Source organism: Tuber melanosporum (assembly GCF_000151645.1).
Source record: "Tuber melanosporum whole genome shotgun sequence assembly, scaffold_54, strain Mel28".
NCBI classification, from domain to species: Eukaryota; Fungi; Ascomycota; class Pezizomycetes; order Pezizales; family Tuberaceae; genus Tuber; species Tuber melanosporum.
Window position 1 is genome coordinate 244801 of NW_003299100.1, and position 16464 is coordinate 261264.

The following is a 16464-nucleotide window of genomic DNA, read 5'->3' on the forward strand; positions in this document are numbered from 1 at the left end:
GATGCCAAGCGGGGTGATGTAACTGGGTACTCGAGTACCAAAGAAAAAAGTTAGCCCCACATACTCGAGTAGCAGCCGGCCAACCTGCCTGCCAGCTGCTCCATCCCTCTACGAGTAACTTACCTCAGCCTATCACATAATTTAAGTTAGACTATCTCCTGATAGGCGATCTCCAATTCTACACTCAAGAGCTACCCCCATAAGCGATAGGATGTGAGCATCATATGTACGAGTATAGCCTACTCGAGTACTCGAACAAGTACTGGAATGGTGCCCGGAGTTCCCCTCCTGAGTCCCTAATCCGTAATGTAGCAAACCACCTTGGCGCCAGCACGGCTTGCCATACCGGATAGGGTGGTCGATTCTCTGCTGCTTCAAGAGGGCCTAGTGGCACCTTATGTCACAATTACATCTTACTATACTGGATTCTGCAAGCCCCTTAGCGCCCAGGCGGTTTCTCCATCTCCGGATACCGGTACCCTCCTTAAGGGAGGAGTAATTCTTTCTAGGCTACTTGTACCTAGACTGGACGCAAGTATGGCATGCATGTGCAGGTAATCTTTATGCACCCTACTTGAGGATTGTGCCATAAAGCATAATTTAGAAATATACTCGTAGATTTGGAGTGCAAAGTCGTCCCCACCACCTCCAAGCCGTTCCCCGCCTGCAAGACCCTTTTCCCAGATGCCCCGCTGTGCGATGACATGACCCCCGGCCATGCACCTCCCATTCTCCGCTGCGGGTGGTGGGGCTAACAACACAAAGACAACGAAAAGAGGCCAAGTCCTCAGGTTCCGTGCTAGAAAAACTTCCGTACAGCGTCCCCAACTCTCCCATACGCTAGGGGACAACCCAAAAATCCCCAATCCGTTCTTCGACTCACGACACACCAAAATTGATTCGATAGAGACTTACCGCAGATCCCCATCTTCAGTCCACGATCCGAGCTCGAAAATTGGTAGGTATGACTGCAAAGGCACCCCGGACAAGTTGCCAAAGTGACACTACTCGAGTGCTAACATATCGGTAATCTACTTATCGTCTAGCAAGTACTTGGCAATGTTCGAAGATTTACCCTAGTCGTGCCTATCACTTTTCGAACTCGACTTCGGAACCAAAAAAAAAAGGATCTGCCGAAAGTCTCTACGCATAGTCATAAAGGAGGGGAAAAGGATCAGCAAGATCCTGTGGGGTAGTGAGCAGACAATCACCATTAGTGGAAAAAAAACGAATCACGGTTGACATGAGCAACCCGGAGTGGATACTATGGTATCATATGATAGGTGAATTATCTTGCCAGTGGGAGAAGGGTGCTCTATCATACCGGTACAGTACGGCACTGTGCTCGGGTACTGTACTCGAGTAATGTAAGAATCATGAAATTAGGCCCAGTACAGACCAGTCCCATAGGGATTGCAACCCTGAGTAAATTTAGCCCCTCAGAATCCCCCAATTCTTGTCTCTGGAGGAAAGTAACTTAAGCAGCAATGCAACTAGTCTGGATTTCCGACTTCCACAATACTATCTTTCTTTCCACAAGATTTATTGACCGACCAATATACCCCCTGCTTTGCCATCACAAGTTTTCCGCCCTTTGCGGCCATGCGTGAGTGCTTGTAGTTCATGGTAAATTTAGACTAGTGCCCTCTGGATCAGCGCAGCCTCCTACTGCGCCTGATCGAGATTCTTCCTCTAGCAACCACGGTAAAAGTAGGAGGGCCTCGTTGTGTGTGGACCGACAACCGACGGACGGACATTGCAGTTAGACTGCATACTAATACGCAGGGGCATTCATGGCAGTAATGCATAAAGTATTGGTATTAATGCATATCTACCGGTACTTGCCTTCATCATCTTGGCTGCGTTTTCTTGGTATTCTCCCGCCTCCACGAAGGAATTCTGACCGCCCTCCTCCGCCGATGCGACTGATTTCTCATGCATGATATTATAAGGGGTAAACGGGCGGGAAACTTGGCTATGACAGATTGTATTGTCTTTAATTTCGCATTCGTCCATCATATATACTCTTGTACGTACGAGCGGGAGTCTGGAGGGTGTGTGGTCTGGTCATCCGATAGCGGTTTCCTCGTCCCCGCCCCGGCTCTGGGTGGAGGGATGGAGGGGAGGGGACACCGCCAGGGGATTCATAAGACCCTACGCGTGCAAAACACTTGAACTTGTAGAATACTACACTGAGCTAAAGCCCACGGGAGTAAACGCCGACGATCGAGGTCGCTGGTGAGGCCTTGCTAATAGAGACGAGGTTGGCATGCTTTGAGGTCAATTCCTAGGTCCCAAATCAAGTGTTTACCACATGCTCCACGCGTCTCCCTCTAAGCAGCGCTTGGGCAGACTTCACCCACGAAGATAGACTAGCACGAGATTCGCGCAGACGACTTGTTCTAATACCCGAGGTATCTACAGTAGCACGATGTGCTCGTAATAGTGTGGCACTCGTACGGCACCGGAAACCAGCTTCCACGTTTTTGTGGAACCAGAAATCGGGTGATATCTGATGTTGCAATATCCTTCTCAGCTGGAAAAGTCTAGCTTTAGGATTAGGCGAATGTCTGACTGAGCTGATCTGGAACGAAAGGAGCATTGAAGAATATGGGTATTGCAGATATTAACTGGAAGAAGAAGCGAAATACAAATCCTAAGAGCGTTGAATAGCAACCGGAGTCCGCTGTTGAACCTCCCATTCCCCCCCTATAGTCTATTATCTACCATAACACCAGCAAAGCCAAATAAAACGGGACAACCACAATCACCAAGTCCCTTAGATCCCCAAAAAACTCCCTGCAGCACTCCCTATTCTGTTTCTTCCCCACACCCCCTTCCATCCCGGCACCCCTCTCACTCTGGACAATTCCCAACAATCCCTCTCGTTTCCCCTTATCCTCTCCCTCGCCTCCTCTCGGTCTCAAACAACGGCACCACCACCAGACTCCGCCCCTCCTCCGGACCATATTCAAAAGCACAATGACTAAAGTGTGGACAACTAACTCGACATACCCTAGATAAATCCCGATCTGGTCCGGCAGCAGGCACTCGTGAACCAGCACCGTTTCCTTCCCATCCCTTAATCCATCATTCAACAAGCTAACCATTAAGAACCCCGGCTGGCGCACACCCATTGTCCAAGCGAACGTTCTAACAGTCACTTCCTCCGCCTTCTGCTTTCCGTCGTCGTATTCATGGGCGACGGTGCATGAGTCGTGGTCGTCACCAGAGAATACATGCTTTGCACCAGTTTTGTGTAGGATCTCTTGTGAGAGGAGTTCTGGGAGAGTATTGGTGTACTGGTATCCGCCGCCGATGCGGATTGGCTTCTGGGATTGGCGGCGAGGGCCACAAGGGGTGTCTGCTGGTCGGTGGAGGGGGATATGCGAAAGGAGGATTACGGGGTTTAGGTTGGTTTGTTCGGGAGATGGGGATGCGGGAATTGAGGAATTTTGGATTATGTGTGGCGGAAGGGGGGGGTTGGGGGAGAGGAGGTCTGGGAGGGAGTCTAGGAAGTCTCGGGGTGGGTTGTGGATCCTTGGATTGACATCATTCAAAAGTGATGGGGTGTCTAGCAGTATAATCGAGTGGTTTCCGAGAGCTAAAAGACTGTTTCCTTCTCCGAAGAATAGCCGAAATCGCTCCAGGACGCTCTCCTTGATGCCATTGCCTACCCCGATATCGTGGTTTCCCGGCAAAGACTGCACAGTTCTCCGGTACGGAGTAGAAGGGAACACTTTGGAGAACCGAGCGTACTCGGATAACCAATAATCATCGGTAAGCTCTTTCCAATCGGGGAATCCCACTGGGTCGTCGGGAATTGGGGCATCGGTGTGGCGATGCGCTATCTGATCCGAACCCCACTCCCGGCCCCCGTCAAAGAGGTCGCCGAGAAAAATAACTGTGGAGGGGTTGAGGTGATCGATGATACTGTCGTAAGAGCGGGACATGTATAGGTCAGTGTAGAATATAGCTGCGGAGAGAGCGATTCCTCGATGAGCGTATGTGTGTCGGTCTACTATCTGCGGGTCGGCAACTAGAACTATTCGGTGGGGGACAGTTTCCGGTCCCTAGCGCGATTAGTTTTACGGCTAAACAACCGGGGGAGCGAGGTGAGGGGCAAACCCAGTTCTCCCAATTATTCCAATAACAGGCTGCCATTGCGGACTTATACACTTGACGTTCGTCGTAATAGACAGTGCTGAGCCAGACCAGACGAAGGAGATTAACCATAGTTAAGTGTGGCCATATTAAAGTTGGGAAGCTGGCAAGCCGTTGGGGCCACTGAACTTGTTTACTGGCCATGATGTGAGTTGTGCCCGAGCTTCATCTAGGTGGGGGAGGTAAAGATTGGATAAAAGTCTAGTCGTAATTAAGAATTTGAGAAGTAACGAGCGTGTGATGGCCAGCGCTATATAGCTGTCTGAATTCTTCCGTTGGTGGTTGCTTTACCGTGAGGTTTGAATTGCCGACGATTTGACAGTTCAGCCTGGGGAAGGAGGAAGTGACCCCATAGCGCCAGGTGCCAATTGCCCAAGCTGCGATCCGGGTTCCCGCCAGGCACCGCTCAGGGGACCAACCAGTATCACTGATGAATGAGAAAAGGGGTCTGTTAAGTTACCCGGCCTCGATGTGACCACAATTCATTGGAGCTTCCAAGTAAGCTACGACGAACATTCTCGCTGGAGCCGCAGAGCTTAACAACTCCTTCGCTTCTCCCTTTTCACCTAATTCTCTCCTTCTCTTCTTCTTTGCCCTTTCGCTTCTTATAAATATGCGGTTATTGTCATGGCCTTCAGTTACTCAATTGTTGCTCGCCCCATTGGTTATTGCCAGCGCCAGCGAGTATAATGACTACAGCGAGAATCTACTCCTCAAGTCTCTTCCGGGAAACTCCCTGTGAGTTTCTTTCTTCTTTCTCTCTATTTTATCCTTCCCGTGGCTAGAACTGATCGTAATGGAGCCACAGACTGGCATCCTTCCGCTTTGTCAGTAATGGGACATTCGACAGTCACCATTCGGTATTTCCGCGCTCGCTTGCACAGATCCTACAACAGAGCCAAACGAAAGAGCTACACTTGAAGTTTACGTTGGGTAGGTGGGACGCTGAGCAATGGGGCAGACAGGTGTGGGATGGGCGGACTGCAGGGGGCACGGGTGTGGAGCTATGGGCGTGGGTAGACGCTGCGGATGATGCTGAGTTTGTTTGCTCTTCGCCGTGATTTGGAATTTCTGTTAACCCCTCGTGATGACAGGGCGGATGCGAGATGGACTACGCTCAATAATGCGCTTTCGGGACTGTTTTGTGCTTCGCTTAATTTTATTGATTCTACGAGGACTATTAGACCTGTTATGTCGTTCCAACCAGCCGGACATCATTCCCCAGAGGGATTGGAGAGACTGCACTTGCTTCATGGAACCCTTCCACGAGAGCCGGTATGTACGGAAAATTTGACGCCCTTCTTGAAACTGTTGCCTTGTAAGGGCAAGGCTGGTATCTCGAGCTTGTTGGATGGTCATAGGCTATTCGATGCCCAGTGGCAAAGTATGAGCATCGACGTAAAGCCTGTTTGTGAGGAGGATGGTAAATGCCAATTACAGATGGAGCAAACGGTGGATATGGTGCTCGATGTTGAACGGTCACTGGGAAAGAAGGACTCTCCAGTACCCAAACCCCCGCCAATCGAGCAACTCTCATGCGATCAGGAGAAGCCTTACGCCGGCGGTGATTCTTGTTTTCCCCTTTCCGGGGTTACTGACCTCCCTTGGTCGCTATCTGAAATGTTCGGTCGCCCGATCCGCGGTTCGTGCCCGTTGGCTGTTGTTCCTACCGAAGAGGCAACTCATGTTTGCGTCAATATCGCTGAACAGCGGTCCATCTTCGTTTCTCAGGGCTCAGAGGAGAGAAAGAAGTCACCCGAGTTGAGGTGTTTTATTCTTCATGGTAACCATATTTATATCTTGTCGGAAGTAAAGATCCTAACTTTGGCATAGAAAATATTGATTTCGACATAGTCCTTCCGGAGCTTAGCCCCTCTACCAATCTCCTGCCAACTACTCCTCCCGTTTATGCCTCCCGCTCCCTAACTGGGCATGGGCAGGAACGTGGAGGTATCCAAGCGGTCCTAAACAACCCCTCCTCAAACTCCACCGTTGAGTTCGTATATCTTGAGTCACTCCCGTGGTTCATGAAGCCATACCTACACACCCTCTCCGCGACTATTTCCGGAAAAGACGATAGAAACATCATCCAAGACATCTATTACCGCCCCGCTCTAGACAGAAAACGCGGGACACAACTAGAAGTCAGACTACGGGTCCCACCAGGAGAAACTGTTCTCTTGAACTACGAATTTGATAAGGCTGTCTTGAGATACACAGAATACCCCCCAGACGCCAACCGTGGATTTGATATTGCGTACGTTACTCTAACCACGTGTTATTGCCACACTAACACCATCATAGCCCCGCAGTAATCTCCATCCTCGACCCGGCTTCCCAAAAGTCTACATTCTCAATCAGAACAACTTCCCTGCTCCTCTCCCTCCCAACACCAGACTTTTCCATGCCCTACAACGTCATCATCCTCACAAGCACAGTCATGGCCCTTGCCTTCGGCTCCATATTTAACATTCTTGTTAGGAGGTTTGTCGGCGCGGATGAGGTCATCGGCGGCGGCCTAGTATCCAAGATTCGTGGCCACATAATGGCGTTTGCAGCGAAGAGAGGGAGAGCAGGTGGTGATAAACCGAAGACGGAGTAGATGCACTTGAGACTTTAATGATATCAATTGTGTAATTTTTTAATTTTGTTTTCTTTTATCAAATAATTGGAATTGATGGCGTTTTTAAGAGGGGCTGGGTTTGGGTGTGGGTGATGTATTGGGAATTGTAAAATTGTATCTGAATGTTTGATTGTGGTTCCTTCCTTTTTTTTTCCTTTCTCTATTTCTGGTACCACAAGCGATTATTACCTAGGAACCTCCCCACAGCGAAACGCGTGTCATGCATAAACAAGTCATGAAGGAGTTAATTCCCTATACTTCGCAGCATAGCAACGTCCACTGTTGTCTGAAATCGGTAACTAAATTAGCCAAGTATCGCGCCGGCGCCAGTGAGTCTGATATAGATCCTAGAAACCACGTACTTTCTCTCACGGGAATGCTATCATCCTCTTACAGCAAAAAAAAAAAAAAAAGAACCAGGATCTGCTAGGGTTTTTTTATTCATGCATTCTCACTCGAGAATGTGCCAGCTGCCAGAGCACCAGCAAGTCACACCGGGTATCTTTGTGCCAAAAGGCTATCACTGCGGAGAACGCAACACACTCTAAAGAATATCCTTTCTTCCAGAATTTTTGAGGAATCGTGCTTATCCTATTGGATAACCTGGGCAAGGTTTTCTGCTTGAGGAATACGTTTCCCTTCACCGGTCGTCATGGTATGATATATGCTCCTTAATGATGCTTCTTTTCTTTACCTTGGTGTTCGGGGTGTGTATTTTATATTATTATTTTACCCGGAATGGGGTTTCCGGTGATGTGATAGGAGGGGTGCCTTGCCGATGGCCTCTTTGTACCACCACTATATGAGCTCAAGGCGAAGAGAGAATCACCTACTTTGGGTGCTGCAAAGGGGACGCCCAAAGCCAGAGCACTACCCAGCTCCGAGAATACAGCGCGAACAAATACACAATTTTCTCCGGGATTTTTTATCAAGTGTGAAGCGCCGACATACATACATCCCACGGGACCCCCTGCTGAGAGCACTTCTGGTATACTGTTCATTCCGGTTCATTCAGGAAAATAAGCCTTAGCCCACCCCATTCAACCTACCTACTCCCCTCAACAGCCCCAACCCCCGACCTCATAAGTAGCCTGACATACACTGTATGAGCAAAGCGTAGCCACCCGGGAAACTTCTTGGCTTTATCCCCTTGAGCCGTGGAATCGAAGAATATGCTCTTTATATGAAAATTGACGAACCCCTCATCCTTGGTAACCTCCAGCAGGAACAACCCATCATTACTCTTGTTACCGTGGACGAGCGGCGAGTCACCACCTCTAATAATAACCTACACAGACATTGAGTCAATACCGAACAATATCCAGGAGACATTGCGAACTGGGGGGGGGGGGTATTATACCTTATCATTTCCTCTCTCCACAACCTCGAAATAATCCGTGATAATGCTCCCAACCCCATACTCCGCATTTTCCAACTCCGCCTTATCCCAGAGCATCCCCTCCCTCCCTTCCAAATGTCTATACTTCATCTCTAAGATTTTCCGCTGACACATGTAGCCGCGGCCCGCCCACACGCCCGAGCAAAACTTTCGAATCAGGGCCTCGCTGTCAGTTGTGAACAGGCGTGAGAGGGGAACCCGCTGTACCGCGTGGTCGGCGAGGATGGGAGTGTTGTTATGCGGGTTGTATAGTTTTAGGGCTTTGCGGAGCGAGATATCGGTTGTTGGGGTGTAGGGAACGAAGTGTGCGTCAAGGGTTAGGAGGTAGATCCCACCGGCGGAAGCGGCAGTTGTGCCAAAGATGAGTTTAGCAGCCGTTCTAATGATTGGCATTGCAGGGGTGGGGCTGATGGTGGGTAGAGGTGCTACTGTATAAGTTAGGGATTGGGTGAAAAGATAAGAGATAGAATCGGGATGGTGGGGGGGAGCGGGAGGGAGGAATGGATCGATGGATAAGCTGGAGTGGCTTGCTGGGATGGAATTGCATGGTGGGCAGGGGTTGCTGTCTAGACCATTTGACTTAGTCACTTGTTTGGGGATGATGTACGAGTATGATACTCCTTTGATTTTGTCGACTCTGCCATGATACCAGTACGGTACCCGAGTACCTGTAGTCGTATACCAAACCCCTCGTAGGTCTCGAAAACTTCAAGTTCCTTTGGTAACATATCGGGACCAGAAATGAGTTAAAACGCATCAAGAAGGTGTAAATCTGAAAATCTCAATTGACTTCCAATACAAGGGAGAGGTGTCCCTGAAAGCACAAATGTTAGGTTTGACTTTTTTTTTTGTTTCTAAGACAGATCCGTAGGTTTGGTGTTGGAAATTCTGCATCGGAAACTTGAACACAATACTCACATGACACAGCCATTTACTTCCGCCTCTGGCCCACTTCCCCACCTGATATGTGCGCCCTTGACCCGCCTTCTCCTTCCTTTCCTACAGCCGTCGATATGCGATCCTTCTTTGGTAATGGTTTGTGCAGTGCGCTTGAAAACTTTAGTATCTGACATCGAATGATGGAATGAGGTACTATGACGTAGGTAGTATCATAGCTTGCGGGAATGGTGAAATATTGAAGAACAAAGGGGTCGGTATCCTCGAGCGTATTCAATTTAGAGTGGGCGGTCAGATGCTAAGCTAAAGAGAAACAAAAAAAACCCGGTATCCGTGCAAGAAACGCCTATCAACAACCATGATAAAACACAAACAGACCTACGAAGAAAACAAATCGACAGAAAGGAAGCCTGTCGCATCAAATACGCCCCAATTAACCGCAAAATCTAGTCTAGATGGCCCATCGACATCTAAGCAGCGAGAAAATTACAAGAAGAGAAAGCAAACACCATTACCATGTTTCTTGTCTGAACCTCCCCTCCTTCTCCATGTGAGCGAGATAGGCGACAGCCACCTCCTTCTCCCATTCACCCTTCTCCTGGAAGACCTTGATGAGTGCCTCTCGAACGGCGATTGGCATATTTCCAGAGCTCCCACAAACATAGACTACAGCACCTTGCTTAAAAATCCTCTCCCAGAGATGTCCCGCTTGTTCTAGGATAACATGCTGAACGTATCTTTTGGCCGGCTGGTCCCGAGAGAAGGCAGTATTCAACCTGAGGAAATCCCTGCGAACCAACTCGACCCACTCCTCCTGAAAGAAGAAGTCAGTGTCCTTCCCGCGGCAGCCGAATATCAGAGTATTCTTGAGATAATGACCCTTGTCAAAAATGCGTTCCCGTAGAAGCGCACGCATGGGGGCGACCCCGGTGCCTGGGGCGATCATTACAGTCGGTTTGTTGTACAATTCCGTGGTGGAATGGGGGACCAAAGTGCCGTGTTGAAAGACCACACTGATGGGATCGCCTTCTTTGAGAGAAGCAAGCCATCTAGTGCAAACACCTTGACGGGTCTTCTTGATAATGGTCTTATATTTCACAATCGCAACCAGAATCTCTAGATCAATTTTTTCATCAAACGAACCCGGCGAGTGACCGGTATTACTGCTTGCGACCGAGAAAGCGCGTGCGCGCATTACCGGAATGACGTCTATGAGGCGATTGATTGGAATTTTAACACTGGAAAATTCCTGTAAAACCTCAAGTATGCTTCGGCGGGGCCGAGTCGTATAGTCGTAAAGTTCGTCGAGGTATTCGGGATTGGTAAACTCCAGAATACGCTCTTTATGAACTTTATTGTCAGTAAAGTTGGCGATCATACCGAAGAAGGCACGGCGAGGAATCGAAGTGAGGTCCAAGTGGTGTGTTAGTAGGGTGCGCAGGGTTAACGGCTGAACAAGCCTCCCTGGGAGCGGAGACTCAACCGCTGGATTGGGTATCCTCATAAAACCCAATGGGTGGTCGGCAACATCAATGAGCCCCTGACAGACCAAAAATTCTTCTACGTCTTCAGGAAAATTCTTTGGTAGAAGAGTCACCGTGTCTCCAGGTGCCCATCTTACGCTAGATCCCGGTACGCTAATAGTGATGTGTCTTACATCCTGCCAGTGCGATTCTGCCGTAACCCGCTTGTTTCTAACAATAAGACACGTTCTAGAGGCTGGACGCTGGACGTGGAGGTCTTTCATGACATCTCGAACTAGATAAGTGACCTTGCGGTGGCTTGTGAGAGTCACAAAGTGTTCGGGCTCCAGCAAGTGGTCCGCAGGCAGAGGCTCGACCCCGTCTGGGAGAGGGTATTTCATGGATAAAGTGTCGACAAGCATCTCCAACCATGGGAAAAACGAGCCATCAATCCTAGGATACATTAGCGATTGTTATTCGAGCTCGAGATTATGCCAACAACTCACCCCTCACTATGCTGCTCATCGCCTTCGCCTCTTGCGACCATTTGTGTAGCGCCGAGCTGTAAAAATCTACCATGAATTTTCCTCGCAGCCGCATTGTACTTCAGATATGTACTATCGCCACAACCAAATGTCGTGAACTCGACACCTTTAAGCCAATCCCGTGGAATACGTTTCACTAGGAACTTCCTCCAAAAGTCTTTTCCATTCATTGGAATCTCACCTTGACCAGTAGTAGAGGCAAGGAAAATTATGGTCTTGTAGATGGGCAAAGAAGTGAACGGGTCGAGCTCGTTTGCTTCCATGCACTTAACATTGAGTCGACGACGAAGGAGAGTATGGGCAACCTCCTTGGCTAAATCGGCGGCAGTCCCCAATTCAGAGGCGTAGAGAATTAGAACTGGGGAACCAGCCAACAAGGAACCTGCCATTAGGATTTGCGGAGTTAGGGGGATCGAAGATGGTTCGTAACAAAAATAAATGGTGGATCGTCGTTGGTGGTGGCGGAGCTTTTGTTTGTTCTGCAAGGAGAAATTTTTTGAGGATGGAGGGGCAAATGCTTATCGATAAGGGCAAGTGATTGAATGCAGGGTAACATCTGTTTTCGGAGTATGATAACAAGATATGCCGAGCATGAAAATGAGATCTAGCGCGGGGATAGGATGTGAATTAATCCCACCACCCCAAGCCGGAGACAGCTCGGGACCCAATCTGCCCCAAATCACCGCAGCATCCAGGATCGTGGGCAGAAATACCCTGCTCGGGCACTCATTGCAGTTCAGATCTTGCTTTCGCAAAAAAATGTGGTAGACCTCTCGAAACATGTCACTCGAAAAATGCATTTTCGACCTCTGGGCAGAACGCCTCGGATGCACACTGGGAAGCTTTCCTATTCCTCGTCGACTCCCTAGTCGCTCCCACAAGCACCTTTGCCACAATCACCAATAACAATGTCTCTGGAGTCCTTTGCTTGTTCAAGAGAGGATAGTGGGTCATATCGTATTCAACAGACACGCCTCCTAAACTTGGATGTGCTATCCCATGTTTTCCCTATTGACTAGCAAGCCATCCACTCAGATACGAATCGTCGCCGATATCTTGAACGAAATTCGACCGATCGCCTCAATCGAACCCGCATATGGCTCGCCCTCTATAGCGTGGAACACGTTGTCTTTGAAACAACCCTAGCACATTTGGGAATCTAAACCACACTACCGTAGTGTGGGTTCAAGTCTTACTATCCTAGTATGATATCCTTAAGCACCAATTTTATAAGGCAATACGATGAACCTTTACCGAGCGATCACAACAGCGGATGTCATTGATGTGGGTCCCCTTTTTCACAGAGCAGCTTGCATGCAAATATTTATGCGGGTATTTAAAAATAATAGGAAGGTCATAAATCTTGACTGTGGGCGACCTGGCGGATAATCTTTCAAGAGGATCTGCGATGGTTTCAGGAAATTTTAGGTTGGTAAACGACTTATTCCTCCCACCGCACAGTTCAAGTGCTTGAGAACATATCATACGAAGTGACACCTACTAGTAGACTGCCGTGTCTTGTGATCCCGTATTGTACCCCAACGACTAGCTATGGCACCCGATATCGATTCCACTGTGACGATACCTGTAGCTTTGTATCAATTTTGGTGGTGGTACTGTACTATTAAATCCAACGAACATGCGGTGCTTGAACCCGGGTTGCTCTCTGGAGTCGAAGTGTACAGTGCCATGGCCTGAGCAGAACCGCCCCAAAGCCCAGACCACATTTAATCTGAGATAAACCAAAATACACCAGCAAGAAGGCAATAATATCTCACATAACTGCTACAAGAGCACAAAATTTCACTTCCCCGGACAGTTCGATTAGCCACCAAAGCATTAACAGTGTCATCACCGAATACTACTGTACTCGTACTGTACCCATTCGCAGCACTGTGGTGATTCGTTGTGGCGAGGGCCAATCAACAGATCTCTCTAGCCGAGTACCACAAAGCCTAAGTAAGGGAAACCAAACCAACCTCAGATAGGCCACGGGGCAGATTTATTCTGTGGACTCCGCGAAGCACACAAGAGGTAAAGATGGAAAAGAGAAGGAAAGCAAAACAAAAAGGACTGTTTTCCGTATTATCTAGTAATTTCTCTGTGCGGCGGTGTGGCCCTTTCTCTGGCGGCTGTCAGATAGTTGTGCTGTGGCCCGGTGGTCCTTGCTGTTTTCTGTGGATGGTTATTCCTTTGCTGCTGCCCCGCTGTACGAGTACGGTGATGCCGTTTGGCCATGTGCTATGAGGCGGTGTCTTTACTTGAGCATAGCAAGTTATTGGTAGACTATTATATTACTACGATAGTAATACCGGTAGTAACACTGGTAGTCTAAACGGTTGAATTTGTTGGTGGTGATGATGGTATCATACCAGTAGGAATCAAGGGAAGGAGGGTAACCCGCTGTTCCTTACCCACAGGAGAAGCACTCTGATCACAAAGCGAGGGGGCACACACTACAGTACTGTATAGATACAGGTACTGTACAAGTAAGTTACTCCTTGAGCAATGGTACCCGAGTACGAGTACCGTACTCGAGTACGGACGGTACCGGTACCCAAGTATGATCTTGTATTCGGATAACAAAAAGGGGCTTAGGGCGACGTCTACTTATCCCTCGACTTGTGACCGGATTTCACCGCGGTTTAGTGCGTATTTTGTCCACCGATCTTCAAAGATCATGCCCATAAGGGCATGGTTTGGTCGCCTAGTTGTGGTGGCCTGGCCAATGGAATCCACGATATCATGCTCGAGTAACTTACTTTAGAGTACAAGTACTGTATGGCCCCGCGGAGTTGATACCGGTAGATCTTTCCCACAGGTGGCGATACTATCGCCCTATTCAGCTCGAAATTACGGTACCGTAGGGTCTCGAATGCAGGCGAAGAGATATGCATCATACCGGTACAAGTACCGTACTGTACCGTATTCACTCGCTACAAGCTTCTCGTCCGCTATTTTCCTGACCCCAAATTTCGCCTTCCTATTTAGGAAGGTGGAGCGGGGTAAAACTCCACAAAATGCCTCACAATCCTCCTTCTTCGCCGAACTTGATAGCTTCATAGGCTTGGACACTCAAAACTCATCATGAGGCTCAACGAAATACACCCTCTCTGGTACTGGGCTTTGCTCCTGTTCACCAGACTGTGGTTTACCACCTTTTTCCTCCCTCCATGGTGGCCACCTCGGCTAAGCTGTGTGAGGTTTCGAATACTTCCCTGCCCTTCTTGGGTTTTTACTCGGTCGGGTTTGCTGTTCTACCAATGTCTGGGTTACTCAGCAATGCGTAGTTGATATTGCACTGCCTCAAGTCATGCCTCCGTCCGATCAGCCATAAGTGATCTCTCCTCTGGAGGCCGACACGTCCGGGTCAGTTGCATTCACTATGTGAAATGAATGGATCATGGTTCTCCCCTATATGCCTAGCTGCTCGCCAAGGCTGGACCGGCTGAAAAAAGGGGAACATGTTTTATCAAAGTGGTTTCCTTTGTTGGGTTTCTTTTGTGTTTCCTTTCTCAAGAGAATACAGTATGGGTTTTATTGTTAGCTCCTACCGGTCCTGTTTTGTGCTTTTTTTGTTTTGTGTAGAAGGAGCTTTCATGGGGGCGGACGTGCGATTGGTCCCATACCAGAGGGACTTGGGCTGGCTTGTTTTCCCCTAAGCCTGTGGAGGAGGTTTTTGACCAGCATGTCTAAGGACTAAATCGGGGGTGTGGGGCGGTTATTGCAGAGATGCACTTGTATCTAGGATCCATGCTTTAGCTGGGCTGTGCTCTTATAGTGGAGGTTTGCACCTATAAGCAAATAGATTCTAGGATTTAACAAAAAAAAAAAAACCTGTATTCACTCGCTATTACTTAGGTGCAAATAAACCGCAGATTTAACAAAAAAAAAAGAAAGAAACCGTATTTACTCGCTAAATCCACTATCGGGGATCGGAACTTGGCACTTGCACAAAAGGAGTTGGCACAATATGCCAAGGCCCTGGGTGACCAGGAATGATGTTGAAATTAAAGATTTGAATATTAGAAGAAAAGGTATGAATCAGGCTTCAAGGTATTGATAGGATGCTAATTATGTACAAGTTCAATATCATCATCATCATCATTATCAACATTAGTTCCTTCATCCAGTAAGTTTAATTCTTCTCTCCAATTTCTAATTTCTAAATTAGTCAGGCCTTTGATATCTAATTCATGATCAGAATGACCATCAATAGGTAAGGTTAGCCCAATATTCCGGAAAGAGTAACAAATAACATCTGCCTTTTCACGATAAAACTGATAGAAGGCATTCCCAATGCATTACTTAGTTAGATCACGGTGATCTCCTACACTTGAGGTTCTAAACTCCTCTGCTAATTGCAATTCGAATATGCATTCATCAGTATGGCTCCATATAAGCTCTTTGAATAGTTTGTTTACTGATATGTCAAGAGGTTGAACAAAACTAGTGCATCTAGCGGAGATGAAGAAGGGGGTTATATTGTTTTGGAGAAAGGAGATTGAGGAATTCAGGTGTCTTGTGGGAGCCCATTAAGTTGAGGGCAAAGAGCGTTGGTTGGCCTTTAAGAACAGGAAGTAAATAGTTGGTAATATACTTTTTGAATAGCTTATTGTTTATATAAGCTGTAGGATTGAATTCAACTAATATGTCTTGATCATATCATAGTCTTTCTTGCCTGAGTCGCTTGTCGGTACCATGAAATATAACCATGGGAGGTACTTGAGGAACTCCATCAGCAAAGATAGAGATAATTAAAGTAGCTTGCCATTTGTCCCACGCATTTCTTGATGCCTTTGCTCAAATTGTCTTGTCTTCTATCCTACTATATGTTTTACTTTCGAGATACTCAAAGGAAATTGGTATTTTGCTAGGTTACATATATTCGATAGTTCATATCGACCGACAGGCCGCTCAACTGATATCTCCCAGAAGCTCGCTACCTATAGTTGAGTGTTCTGCCAATTAATCTGAAGCCAATTGAGAATGAGTATTTTGTAATCTGCAAGTATCTTTGGGGCATTATGGGTGATACAGTGAAGGCTAATCTGATATCAACTTAGAAATCCTCAAAACCACCCATTAATGAAATAAAAGCTTGCAGGATCAGAATCTTGGTATAGTATATGGAATTGAAACTGTGACTGTGTACGAAATCATCCTTGCCGCACTATTCTTCCTACTTTCCTTCTCTTTACAAATTTTTCATATAACCTATCTTCTAACTCTAGCTATAGGACTCGCCTACTATATTCAACCAACTTCTCCTTCTTAATTGGTGAGTGCTTTTACCACTCTTTCTATTCTTTCCTTTTTTTCGTACCTAATCGCTAATAATTTGCTGAGGTATTCAATACATATCTGAGGCTT

At 47.6% G+C, this 16464-nt stretch overlaps 3 protein-coding genes; 1 reads left to right on the plus strand and 2 right to left on the minus strand.

Annotated features, from left to right (window-relative positions):
* Window positions 1-2723: 2723 nt before the first annotated feature.
* GSTUM_00009230001 (uncharacterized protein) lies at window positions 2724-4563 on the minus strand (the record flags this gene model as incomplete). XM_002840566.2 has 3 exons in its annotated part: window positions 4129-4563; window positions 3863-4073; window positions 2724-3787 (listed from the first exon to the last, which is right to left on the minus strand). Exons 1-3 carry the CDS (start codon window positions 4306-4308, stop codon window positions 2724-2726), a joined length of 1455 nt encoding a protein of 484 aa, XP_002840612.1. The 5' UTR covers window positions 4309-4563.
* A 127-nt stretch (window positions 4564-4690) lies between these two features.
* GSTUM_00009231001 (uncharacterized protein) lies at window positions 4691-6922 on the plus strand. XM_002840567.2 has 6 exons: window positions 4691-4902; window positions 4973-5203; window positions 5259-5616; window positions 5713-5947; window positions 5998-6421; window positions 6469-6922. The coding sequence occupies exons 1-6, from the start codon at window positions 4778-4780 to the stop codon at window positions 6764-6766; spliced, it is 1671 nt and encodes a 556-aa protein (XP_002840613.1). The 5' UTR covers window positions 4691-4777; the 3' UTR covers window positions 6767-6922.
* Window positions 6923-9319: 2397 nt separating this feature from the next.
* Window positions 9320-11549, minus strand: GSTUM_00009232001 (uncharacterized protein). XM_002840568.2 has 2 exons: window positions 11053-11549; window positions 9320-10999 (listed from the first exon to the last, which is right to left on the minus strand). Exons 1-2 carry the CDS (start codon window positions 11478-11480, stop codon window positions 9595-9597), a joined length of 1833 nt encoding a protein of 610 aa, XP_002840614.1. The 5' UTR covers window positions 11481-11549; the 3' UTR covers window positions 9320-9594.
* Between the last annotated feature and the right edge of the window lie 4915 nt (window positions 11550-16464).